Source organism: Podarcis raffonei, chromosome 9 (genome assembly GCF_027172205.1).
Source record: "Podarcis raffonei isolate rPodRaf1 chromosome 9, rPodRaf1.pri, whole genome shotgun sequence".
Taxonomy (NCBI): Eukaryota; Metazoa; Chordata; class Lepidosauria; order Squamata; family Lacertidae; genus Podarcis; species Podarcis raffonei.
In genome coordinates, this window is record NC_070610.1 from 29,541,535 (window position 1) to 29,554,536 (window position 13,002).

Here is a 13,002-nt window from a genome sequence, read left to right on the forward strand (position 1 = left end):
GGGTCAGCTGTTTCTCCCTTCAGACTGCAGGTGAAGGGCTGGGATGTCTGAATATGTTCTTCCCCTTTACAACAAATAACTCCCTGCCTCTAGAAAGCCATATTGAAGGGACAGAATACCCAAATCCTGTCTGAAATCACCCCAGGCTTCAATAATCACCCCCAGCCTCAAAACTGTCCAAAACTCCTTTTGTCTTCTAAAAATCCAAAACAGCTTTTCTCTGCTTGTCTCTGCTATTCTCACAAGATGCTGTGCATAGGCAAAATGTTACTTTTAAAGGCTAATGAATAGGCTCTGTTCATAGCAGGCCTGAGAAATGAATCTTATCTCATTCTAGTTGCAACACATCTGAACAAGCTGAACACAAGGCTTCTCACCCCCCCCCCTTTCCTGGGAAGGGTGCCAAGAGTCCACAATAGTCCCAAGACAGCTTTCTGTTCATGCTCAGAGGAACTCATGGGCAGGACTCCTGAGGGAGGAGAAAGGAGGAGGGAACTGGAAAGGGGTATATATGCTTGTGCACATGATTGTGAACTCGTGCATGCTTTTTGTGACTTATCACACTTGCTCCTTCTACCAGTTCATGGATGGTAGAAATAAAAGCCTTTTCTCCGAAACTATTCCTTGAGTGTCTGTTGACTCCCACTTCCCTTTCCCAGGCGCAATATTTTTCCCACCCGAGGGCAAAGCCTCATAAGGCTACAACATGCCTCAGCGAAGGATCCCAGCCAAGCCTTCTCATTCATTAGCAGACTTGTAAGGAATGTACTTGGAGAAATATTGTAAGAATGTGAGGCCTCATCCTGAGGCCATACAGTGGAGTCTGCCTGTTTACAGTGGTACCTCGAGTTACATACACTTCAGGTTACATACGCTTCAGGTTACAGACTCCGCTAACCCAGAAATAGTGCTTCAGGTTAAGAACTTTGCTTCAGGATGAGAACAGAAATCGTGCTCTGGTGGTGCGGCAGCAGCAGGAGGCCCCATTAGCTAAAGTGGTGCTTCGGGTTAAGAACAGTTTCAGGTTAAGAACAGACCTCTGGAACGAATTAAGTACAGTGGTACCTCGGGTTACATACGCTTCAGGTTACATACGCTTCAGGTTACAGACTCCGCTAACCCAGAAATAGTACCTTGGGTTAAGAACTTTGCTTAAGGATGAGAACAGAAATCGTGCAGCAGCGGCGCGACAGCAGCGGGAGGCCCCATTAGCTAAAGTGGTGCTTCAGGTTAAGAACAGTTTCAGGTTAAGTACGGACCTCCGGAACGAATTAAGTACAGTGGTACCTCGGGTTACATACACTTCAGGTTACATACGCTTCAGGTTACAGACTCCGCTAACCCAGAAATAGTACCTTGGGTTAAGAACTTTGCTTCAGGATGAGAACAGAAATCGTGCAGCAGCGGCGCGACAGCAGCGGGAGGCCCCATTAGCTAAAGTGGTGCTTCAGGTTAAGAACAGTTTCAGGTTAAGTACGGACCTCCGGAACGAATTAAGTACTTAACCTGAGGTGCCACTGTACTGCTTAAATCTGTGAGATGTTCCCATTCTAAGTGTGCCATGAGGTTCCAACCTTCAAATATATTTTATTGGATGAATTTGGCAAGAGTCGGTTTGAATGTCTGTCGTTTTGGGATTGGGTGTGTGTTTTCAGTGAGCCCATTTTTTTTGGCTTCAGCTCCCTTCCCTGGGTACATGGATCTGTAACAAACTTTGTTGCCCCATGATGTGTGAAGAAGTCACGGGAGCTGTTTACACGTTAAAAAATAATATTCATACTCAATATCTATGAAGAAAAAACAAATTTTATGTAAGTTGCATATTATTTAGTATATCAGTGAATAATTGTGTATGATGTGAAACAAACGACCTTGATTAAAACACATCCGGCTGTATTTAAGTGCCATAGAAATAGAAAACTGCTAAACATTTCGCTCAGAAGTAAATCTGAGTTCAGCAGAATTCATTTCCCTAGGAAATGTGTTTAATAGCACAGTTCTGTGCATTTTTACTCAAATGTACGGCCCACTGTATTTAAAGGTAAGACAGTGGTTTAAGAGTGGACCAGTGGGCAATATCTGTTAGACCACATAATACCAACTGGTTGCCTGGATTATTGAAAAGGATGCTGAAGAAGTTAGACCTTGGTCTGATTCAGGTGGTGCTTACATTCTTAAATTATAATTTACAGGAATACTCAGCAGATTAGTTACACCTTAATTCTGAATAGAACCGGATCATGTATTTTTGGTTTATAAACTTAAAACACATAATTGGATTTTGGTTTTTAAAAAGAGTAAAATATGCAAGACTGATCAGCAGAGTATTGTTAAGAACTGCATAATGCATTTATAGCACGTCTTGACAACTAAACTGCGACACAAAAAATGTGATTACCGTTATCTAACAAGCTTTATTTTTCAAGAAAACTATTTCTTGTGCTGTGTAGAGAGCAAAGCAAACTCAAATTTCTAGAAAAGCTTTTTTTTTTTAATAGCAGGAATCTGGTCTTAGAAAAAAACCGCCTTAGAGAAACATATTAGGGAAACAAGATTTGACTGATCTGTATAATCAGTTTATTGTGCAATAAAGATTCAGTGGGCCCAGGGCAAAGTTAGATGTGACATTTGTGCTATTACCAATTAACATGCAAGATTTGTTTGTTTGTAAATCGCCGCTAGGAGATGGGGATAGACAACTAGAGACACATAAACACCTCCCATTCTGGCATCTAGTGGTACTGATCTCTGTAAATGTGAGAGAGCATCCCATTTCTGGCTTTCAATATTAAAGCTGCACAGGAGTGTACCTAGGGGTTGGTTGGGTTGGCCCCTGCCAAGGGCGTAGTACCAGAGGGATGCAAAAACCACATCTCTGCCGTGGCTCGGAGTCTGCCCACCTGCTCTCTGGGCCACTCCTCCATTGCTGTGGCTGCCTCAACAGAGCAGTGCAAGGGACCGCGGCAGGGGGCATACAGCTCCTTGCCAGAGAATGGCGGAAGGGAGCCTAGGTATGCCACTGAATGTGCAAACAGTGAACTGATAGTGTGAATTACAGTGCACTTCTAAGTATGTTTCCTAAGAAATAAGTCCCACAGTATTCAGTGGACATACTTCAAAGTATGCACACCCAGGACTGCAGCATTGGCCATCATACATGCGTACAGTATGTTTGCAATGTGGCATGTGAAAACTCCACACAGTTGATCACAAATACGCTGCAAATTTGTGGTTGATATAGCCCTCCGTTTCTGTCTTTCCTTCCCACAGTCTCAAGATATTGTTGCCTTTAGTAGCCATGGCCATTAGCTGTGTGCCTCTGTGCAACCAAATGCAGATATTGTCTGTGCTGCAGCTGGCTGCGCATTCAGATGCTATCTTTCTTCCTACTGCTGATTTTGATGGAAGGTGTATTTCATTCATTGTGGCATTCTGAAATCCCTAACTGGCTGGCAGCATTTACTTTTACTCTCCAAGCAGTTTGCACAATAATTCACACATCCATAAGGAATGTTTGGGAGTGTAGTTGTAGGAAATTTACCATAGTATCACTATTTAAAACTAACTGCCCGAAACAAAAATAAGCCAGTTAGGCCTTCTACTTGACAGCGTCCAGGTTTTTGACACATTTCTTTAAAGTTCAAAAACCCAGGAACCGTATAAATACAATACTCTATTTATCAGGCTAAACTAGCCAAATAAAGCTAACCTAGCCAAATGTTTATGAAAACATTTTTCACTGCATTAGTTCAGTGTGTTCAGAATTCATGGATACATTTACTTTTGTTTTCTAACTAATAGAACTATTTTATTGCAATTTATACTCAATGTGCAAGTTCAACCTTACTGGCCAGCTGGAATTTTTAAAAAATGCACCCCAACCATAGGAAATATTGGAAACAGTTACTTTTGACATGGTCAAGGCTTTGGGGTGCCCAGCAGATTCTCCCTGCTCAGTGGATCTCTATGCTTTAACACAAATTGCTCATAAAGCTCCTTGAAGTTTCCAAAGACAGCTTTGTTATGTGGCATCAGAGAGGCCTCTTTTCAAGTACTTCACTTGGGTGCCTAAAACTGGTGACATGATTCTCTTGAGTACATGCTGTTTGTTTTATTCTACCAGAGGAATTTAGATCTTTATGAGCTCTTCTTTAAATAGGAGAAAGTATAATTTACCTGGAAAGAAACCTGGCATTACCACCTTGAAGCCTCCTCAGCTTTCATGGCTTAAACTAGACAAGAGAACTTGTCACTTCAAGTGAAAAGAGGATCAGAAAGATGAGATGAGCGCACCACAATGGCGATAATCCAATTACTGTAATTAAGGAATCGTCACATACCAGTTCATCTGTAAACAGGATCCTTTATTTTCAACTTTAGATCTTCTGAAAGCGTCCCTTCAGACACAATTTTTACATATACAAAAACTATTATTGTTTCTTTAAAATTTGCCCTTTCCGCTAAATTTAATTACCAAAACTGCATATTTTTAAAAATCAAGTTTATTCAAATAGAATATTTACAACCTGTAACTATGTACCAAAGCTGGGGGAGTTTATTCAAGTAAGTATAAAACATTCTATATTTTTAATATATATGCATGTAGTTACTGTATGGTTTGAAATATGTATTTTCTTAATCAGGTCATAAACAGGTCTTCTTGATTAGTATGTATTTAATGCTGAATCTGAACAGAAAGGAGAAAAATATTGTGAAAATATATAGACTTTACGCTGTCCTAATAGATGCTCCCAAATTTGTGGCTTCTAATACCAGAAGAAATCTACAAAAACATACAAAATATATTGAAATGAATATACAAAAATGAGTTTCTTTAGTAACAAAATAAGAGACCATGTGTGGTAATGCCTGTTTTCCCCAAATTTGTTTACACTGGATTTATTAAGGGACCATAGTGATAAAGTAATTGAACTTATCTCTTTCTTTTTGGTTGCGCTATTTTGTATGTGCCAAAGCCAAAGAGATTCTGACGGAATCCCCTTAGTCCTACACACAGAGAGACACTTTGATAACCTGTACAGTCATAAATCTCTCCTCACTGATCACTCACACCTTTTGTCTATTCCAGGTGATTTGCTAGATGAAGCATGAATCAAAATGTAGAGTAGGCAGGGGTAGTCATGCGTGTTTCCCAGAGAAAATAAACAATAAACAACTAAGTTTCACACAGAGTAGACCCACTGAAACCAATGAACATGAGGTTGGATCCATTAATTTCAGCTCTGTTCTGAGTAAAATAGGGAGGGGAAGGGATAAGGAGAAGAAATGAGGTGAGTCAGCGCTGAAAACTCAGAAAGAAAAACTACATAACATTTTTTTAAACAAAAACAAACCTTTTTTTCAACAATACAGATTGTTACATTATTATAAACCTGTTAACTCTATATGCCTATTAACTATCACAAGGGACACAGCCAATTCACCATATATTATTTAACTGTCATACCATTATCTACCCTAGGCATCAAGCCTTATCTACATTTTCTGCCTCCAAGCCCTATATCTTCCAGCAAGAGGTATCAAGACTGCCTGCTGTAGAACAACTTTTCTCCTGTGGGAAGACACAGCAGAGGGCGTTGAACAGAGCTCTCATCTGGCTGGGTAAATGATTTCCCCCTTCAAGTGTCTGTCTCCTATGGGGTGGTGAGAAGGGATGTTGAGGCTACTATCTATAATCCTCTAGAACACTTTGGAAAGTTCTACATTCATTAGGTAACAATTTATATTTTTCCTGCATTCATAGTATATATTTTGGGTAGCATTTTGACTGCTAATTCAAGCATACAAAATAATTTACTGCAATCCTTTTTAAAATGTCATAGTACCCTGCTACTAGTTTTAAGTGCCAATTTTAACTGCTGGTAAAATGCACCATGACGGTCTTTCTGTACTGGCCACTCCAAGATGCAGCGAGATTTGAACATTGCTCTTCGTAAGCAGAGTGCGTTTTTCAATTTGTAATCAGGAATGTCATGCCGAAAAACTAGAATGATGGAATCCCGACTTTGTTCAATGGCTTGCTGTATGGCATGATACACTTTGAACCTGGACAGAAGACAAAGGGGATGAGAGCTAATTTGGGAAATAACAATATTTCACTTACAAATGTATGCAATTGGTAATTTTTTCTTACGATGTAGTGACTCTGAGTCAATGGTAAAATACTAACAAAAACAATCAATGTTCACAGAATAGGGTATTCAGGTGGTCTTGTCTTTAGCTGAGGTTGTGATTATAATTGCACTCTACTTATGGTGCCCATGGTTCTACCCCATTGCAACCCAATCAGGTAGAGGTTAGGCTGAGAGACAGTGATCATTTTTTTCCATGAAAACTGTTTCCAGAAGTGTTGAGATTCTGCCATGAACTGCATGCAAGCAATTATGAAAGAGAAGTCAAGGACAGCCTGGGAACAACCTGCAACTGCTTTGAAGCCACATTTGTTTTAAGCCACAGCTTCTTCATGCCACAGCCAGTCAAGGAAGGATCTTGCAACAATCATGCAAATGTTATGATGCCCTGTAGCCAATACGTTTTGGCTATGTGACAAGACCAAATAATTTGGACTGAATGCCAGAAGCATTGCCCTGCCTCTAAATGCATGAACACTGCCACCTCTATTTGCAACCTTCCCTAAATATATTAGAGTGTTCCCACCCCCACCCCCTGCCAGCTTGTGACCTCTCAAACCCTAGTTGCAAGAGCAAATAGTTATTATCCTCAGGGATGGTTCCTGATTCTTGAGTCCTGACAATCTGAGTGCAACATATGGATTGCCTGCAAAGAGACTTGGTACAGTGCAATATATTATCACCTATTCCTGCTCACAAAAGGAAGAATGGATTTAAGGCATTTGAGACACTAAGAAAATACATCAATTCAAATCATTATTTGAATCGTTGTGCTTCCAGTTTTGAGTTTGCAACAATTTAACCATTTATTTCCAATTTTATAATTCACTTTTTCCTGTACAAGTGTGCATGCAAAAGTACAGCCCAGAAGGGTTTGTGAGTGTCCTAATAAAATTTCCCAAAATCTCAAAGACCTTGTAAGATTTGCACCACCTTATAAGACCTCTACCACTATCTTCTCCTTTCCCAGCCTCTTAGGGCCCTTACAGAACATCTTTTCCACCTGGGGACTGGGACAGAAGCTAAAAGCCCCAGAAACTGTGGCAGGAAACTGACACTGCATTCCTCGTTTCCCCCAAAGAGACAGCCCCAAAGATTCTTTGACTGAGAATCACACCAACTTAAAGGTTGGAAGCTAGTTTAAGATGGTAGTGAAGACATGCTCTAAAAACAACAACAAACAAATGGAATGTCAGTTATTAAAATAATTTTAGCTTACCTTTTGCACCATGGATCTTTTAAGAGATGTTCAGTTACAACAAATATAATTTTCCTGCTCCTTTTTATACTGTCGATGATTGCTTCGAATTCAGATATCCCAGCTTCAAAATCTCGTTCTTCCAAGCAAAACCTAATTTCTGGTTGGCTGTTTTCTTCAAGAGGAATAAAGTTTTTGGACACCCAATTCCTGTCTTTTTTGGCATGAATGATATAGGCATCATAATCAAACTGTAGCAGTGGCCTGTCTAATTCCCTGTGGCCAAAGACTCTGTTTACGGTCACACTCCAGAGAAATTTGATTCTCCACCCTTCGAAGTGGACGAGTATGACTACAAAGATGAGGAGCAGTACCAAAGAAGTGCTCACAATGTAGACCAATTTAAAGGGTGCACTATCACATGGTGAGGTATCAAACTGTGTAATCCTGTTAGCATGATATTTAGAAGGGGTGTTGCAGATATAATTATTTAATCCTTGGATATATGTTATGCTTCCATTGAGCCAATTAACAAACCAAGCTATACTGTCACAAGTGCAGTCGAAAGGATTGCCCTCCATATTTATTTCCTTCAGATTTGTGAAAATTCGCCCAAACACTTTTTCGTCAACAGCCGTGATAAGGTTCTTCTCTAGGAAGAGTGAGCTCAGAGATGCCAGTTCATCGAAGACAAACTCTGGAAACAAATTAAAGTTATTTTTTCCGAAATTCAAGCTTCTTAATTGAGATAAGCCACTGAAAGCCTTTCCTGGAATCTCATCAAAGCCATTGGATTCTAAATCAAGTAAATGCAGGTTTCGAAGACCTTTTAAGAACAGAACAGGGCCATCTGGGTTGGCATGCTTCCACAGTCGATCCAGATTATTATGCTGCAAATCCAGAATTTCAAGCTGGTGGAGTCCATCAAATATCTCCTCTCTCATATTAGCTATGTTGTTGTTACCAAGGTCTAGAATAGTCAAATTGCTTAACTTACGGAATGGTGAGGGAGAGATGGCAAGATTACTGCAACCAACCTTTCTGAGTCTCAGCTTTTTAAGGCTTGGAGTGAAAGTGAATGATTCACTTGTCAAATTCAGATGACTATTGTAAGAAAGATAGAGAGTCTCAATATTACTGAGACCTTGAAATTCATGGCCAGTGAGGTCCTGCTTAATATTATTTAAACCTAAATCCAGAGATGTTAATTGTCCCAACCAAGAAAAGGCCCCAGCCTTCATATAAGTGATTCCACATTTTGTTAGGTTGAGAAACTGCAATGAAGAATTAGCAAGAGATGAAAAGGTTTTCTCTGTTATTACAGTCAGATTGCACTCGCTTAAACTCAAGTTTTTCAAATTTTCTAAACCTTTAAATGTATTAGGGGTAATTTCCAGAAGTTTATTGCCATCCATAATAAGGCACTCTAAATGTTTTAACCACTGGAAAGCAGAATCATCAATTTTTTTTATATTAGAGTTTTCCAAATTCAGATAATTTACATTGTGCAACCCATAGAGGGAATGAGAGTATATATATCTAATATTATTATTCATTAGATTCAAACTCTCTAAATTTTCAAAATAGACAAAAGAACCATTTTCAATGTGAGACAAATCATTTTTAGATAGGTCTAAAATTGTGAGGTTTGTTTCTTTCATTCCAATGAAAGTTGAGTTGGAAATCTGTGAAAGCTGCACATGGCTCAGTGAAAGATTCTGAATTCTTGTTCCCGATAATTCAGAACTAAGATTCTTTGTGCGATCAGGTCCCAATGGAACATTGTCAAGGAGAAGACCATAGAGATTACCAATAGCACGGAAACATCCCGGATGAAACTAGAAAGATACAAAACAATGGGGTTACAAAAACAGTGGCTGCATGAAATTAGCCCTGGACTGAAATATTCAGCTAATTCTGTTTCGGGATGTGTGTGAAATTGTGACTGATTAATGGCACAATTTTGTTGGGGGAAAACAGTATTTGTCATAATGTAGCATTGTTCCCATTGGGCCTTTCTGTAAGGGTGCACAGTCTACAGGCACCATGCCACCCTGGGGGTCCCTTTCTTTCTTTCTTCCCATATCACATCCAGCTTGCAGGAACCCAGCCCTCAGATGAAGAGAGAGAAGCAGGTTGGTAGGCAAATTCACAAGACCACAACCACAGATGTTCTTCTGGAAAGATGCTCTAGCCATTGTGGCCTGTGGTTGGGCCTCTGAGCTTACTGCCTTCCAGTCTTCTCTCTTGTTCTTGCAGTAGCAACAGCTGGATCACTGTGGGCTGGATGAAAACAGTCCAGCCGCCATTGCCACAAGGAAAATGAAAGAGAAAACTGGGAGGCAGGGCTCTTTCCAGACATTGTCCAAAAATTCATAGTAATTCTAATTCATTGCTTATCTTCAACTTGTTCATACAGTGGTACCTCGGGTTACATACGCTTCAGGTTACATATGCTTCAGGTTACAGACTCCGCTAACCCAGAAATATTACCTCGGGTTAAGAACTTTGCTTCAGGATGAGAACAGAAATCGTGTTCCAGCGGCAACAGAAGGCCCTATTAGCTAAAGTGGTGCTTCAGGTTAAGAACAGTTTCAGGTTAAGAACAGACCTCCAGAACGAATTAAGTACTTAACCCGAGGTACCACTGTATTTAGTTTCAACTCTATGTAAGCTGTGTCCCTCTTATGCAACAGGACATGCTAATCAAAATTCTTTAAGCTGCCAATCATATAAAGAAAACAGCAAATATATTAGTATTTTTACCTATAAGGTATTTAAACAACTATTCATTTATCAAATTCATTTTTAAATAACACAAACCAGTATTATAGCCTGCTAAGGTTATCCTAACTGAATACAACTAACATCTGTACAACTAACATCAATAAAACAAGCCCAGTTGTATGACATTTACCTGCATTGGGGGGTTTGATGACAAGTCCAGTTTTTTTAACGAAGAGTTTCTAAGAAAGTCTAGGTCTTCTTTCCTCAATTCAGTAATTTTATTCTGAGACATCAGAAGTTCCTGAAGACTCTCCAGCTGTTGCTGGGAGCCTAGTCTGGGGGTACTTAAATGATTGTGAGAGACATCAAGCAAACTCAATTTCTGAGGAAGACAAAGGAGGAGAAAGTTATGTCTTTTCCCTCATCTCACAACTGACTGCATAGCTTTTAAACTCAGTTTTACACTGTCTGGTTAGAACATGTCAAACGATGACTACAGCATGTTTGAAACGCTGTTTCAGATTGCAGCAAGTTTTATCAGTTAACGCTATCACCCTTTTAAGCTTGTAATCCTTAGGTGTCATGAAATAAAATATAATAATTCTATCATGGGAAAGGATGGATGATATCTTTATCCACTAAATATATTTCAACACTATAGCTTTCAAACTTTCTTTCTGCACAGGATACATGGGGATTGTGCTTAATTTTCTCTTTTTCTCTCTGTGTGCAAAGAATTTACATTTGTATTCACAAATGACAAGTTCAAGATTCCTCAGGAGAAGTCATGAAAGGTGAAACTAATTCAAATGTGCTAGGTAGACAGGCCCTAGAAGTTTGTATGTATTTTGAGTGAATTTAATTCTAGGATTTCAGCTGGATAACTTAGTTGGTTAGAGTGTGGTGCTGATAATATGCCAAAGTTGCAGGTTCGATCCTGTAAGGGATAGCTGCATATTCCTGCATTGCGAGGGGCTGGACTAGATAATCCTCAGGGTCCCTTCCAACTATATGATTCTATGATTTAATTTAAACCATAGCTCACCAAACCTTTCAATCTGGATGTTTTAACGTCCAGTGGCTCGTCCTTGAACACGGACAATAAATGGTATGCTTTCAAACTGCTAGGTTGGCAGAAGCTGGGACAGAGCAACGGGAGCTCACCCCATCACATGGATTTGAACCGCCAACCTTCTCATCAGCAAGCTCAAGAGACTCAGTGGTTTAGACCACAGCACCACCCGTGTCCCTTATAGACTCTAATGACAAGGAGGAGGCATATATAAGAGCATTTATTTCATTGTGTACTCATCTCTAGGTTGAATCCTGGAATCTTTGAATAAAGGATCTCAGGCCCATCTGGAAAATACCTCTACTTGATAAATTGGATAAGTGCTGCCAGTAAAAAATAACTAACTATTAGCCAGACAGTTTGATCCATGATCTGGATTTTGTGTAAGGCAACTACTTACTGCCATGTCTTACCCACCCCTCTTCCCTGCTGATCTGAATTTGACTCGGCCATCATCCAAGTTCATGTGCAAAATCACAGGTGAAAGTTGCTTCTTACCTTCAGATTGATGAAAGGCTCATTTTTTATTTCCAGTATATTGAATCCCAAATTAAGTTCTTTCAGATTGCCACAGTGAATAAAAACATCGTCAGGAAATTTATGCAGCTGATTATGTCCCAGCTTCAAAACCTTTAACAAAGGCAAATTCAAACACAGTTCTTGGTGGAGTTTAGAGATGGTGTTGAATCCTACATCTAAGTAAACAAGCTGTCCATACTTTGTAAGGTTTGCAGGTGGAAGTGTTTTTAGCTGGTTATGGGAAAGATCCAAAACTGTTATGTTGGTTGGGAGATCAGAGGGAATCTGAGTCAACTTTAAATGACTACAGTCTGCTGTATTATCTGTAATTTTGCAAATACTCCCAGCTGATTCACAGTGAACCCAGATGGTCAAGAGGGTGAAAGACAAGCATATCCAATAAATAAAAGGCTTCCTCATTTTCCTGAAAAAGAAGACGCACATTTAACATTAATGTTTGCTTTTCAAAAGATAAAATAAAATACAGGCTGAAGAAATGCAAGTAAGGCTCAATAATTTATATTTCTGAGATACATCATCTAACCTACAGCTGACAACCCTAACACTACCATCCTTTGTATCTTAAATGATCACATACGGAGAAAGTTGAATACTGGACATATAAATGAGAGGGAAGGAATGTTTCCTCTCCCTCATCCATCTCCATGGTATGCTCAAATCTGTCTCTTCCCAAGCATTTCCTCCAGGTGAGATGACAGGTAGGAAAGCTGAGTAAGGTCAGGCCATACCAAGGAAATGTGTTCTCTCCCTTGAGCAGTTTGCCCTTCTAGAGGAGGTCAGTAGGAAACACGGGCTGGATGTGCACCAAAGAGCAGAAACGTAAGTGGTGACTTAGGTTTAGCTTTTAGGAAAGCATGTATGGAAAACAGAGAGAAATTGTGATGAAGCAAAGGAAGGGCCTCCCCACTACTTCTTTGGTATCTCTTCTTGCCCCTCAGGTAGCACAAATTAAATAAGATTGGCTAGGTAGAAAGCAGCCAATGTTTTTGACAGGCCCCTTTCGTAGGAATACAGTTGTGTGTACAAAGCCTTGGTTCAACTGCAGTGCTGAACCAAAGGAAAGGAAGTATCTTAGGACATTTAAGGAAAACAATTGCTGACTTTGATTTTCTCACACACACATCAGATCCCACTGGTGCCTTGCTGGGTATTTTGACTAGCAGGCTTAAGCACTGGCACTGGCATAGCCAGTGTGGCTTACAGGGGGTGAGTGTGTTGAATATGTGTGCCTGATACTGAAAGAAGGAGGGGGGGGAATTCTATACAAAAGTGCCTGTAACAGTTTGACATCTGCTTTCAAGTTCCTCTCCTTG

General features: G+C 39.9%; 1 protein-coding gene across 1 annotated transcript; it reads right to left on the bottom strand.

The window, feature by feature from the left end:
• Window positions 1-4,484: 4,484 nt before the first annotated feature.
• On the bottom strand, window positions 4,485-12,544 carry TLR3 (toll like receptor 3). The gene is made up of 4 exons (XM_053402407.1): window positions 11,648-12,544; window positions 10,268-10,459; window positions 7,372-9,188; window positions 4,485-6,066 (listed from the first exon to the last, which is right to left on the bottom strand). Exons 1-4 carry the CDS (start codon window positions 12,110-12,112, stop codon window positions 5,838-5,840), a joined length of 2,703 nt encoding a protein of 900 aa, XP_053258382.1. The 5' UTR covers window positions 12,113-12,544; the 3' UTR covers window positions 4,485-5,837.
• Between the last annotated feature and the right edge of the window lie 458 nt (window positions 12,545-13,002).

What these genes read in the sequence shown, in the direction of transcription:
- TLR3 (XM_053402407.1), bottom strand. Translation starts at nt 12,112, where the DNA reads ATGTGCGTCTTCTTTTTCAGGAAAATGAGGAAGCCTTTTATTTATTGG. An exon ending in AGCCTTTCATCAATCTGAAG is followed by an intron (nt 10,460 to 11,647) that starts GTAAGAAGCAAC and finishes TGTCTTCCTCAG; the next exon opens with AAATTGAGTTTGCTTGATGT. An exon ending in AAAGATCCATGGTGCAAAAG is followed by an intron (nt 6,067 to 7,371) that starts GTAAGCTAAAAT and finishes TCTTCTGTCCAG; the next exon opens with GTTCAAAGTGTATCATGCCA.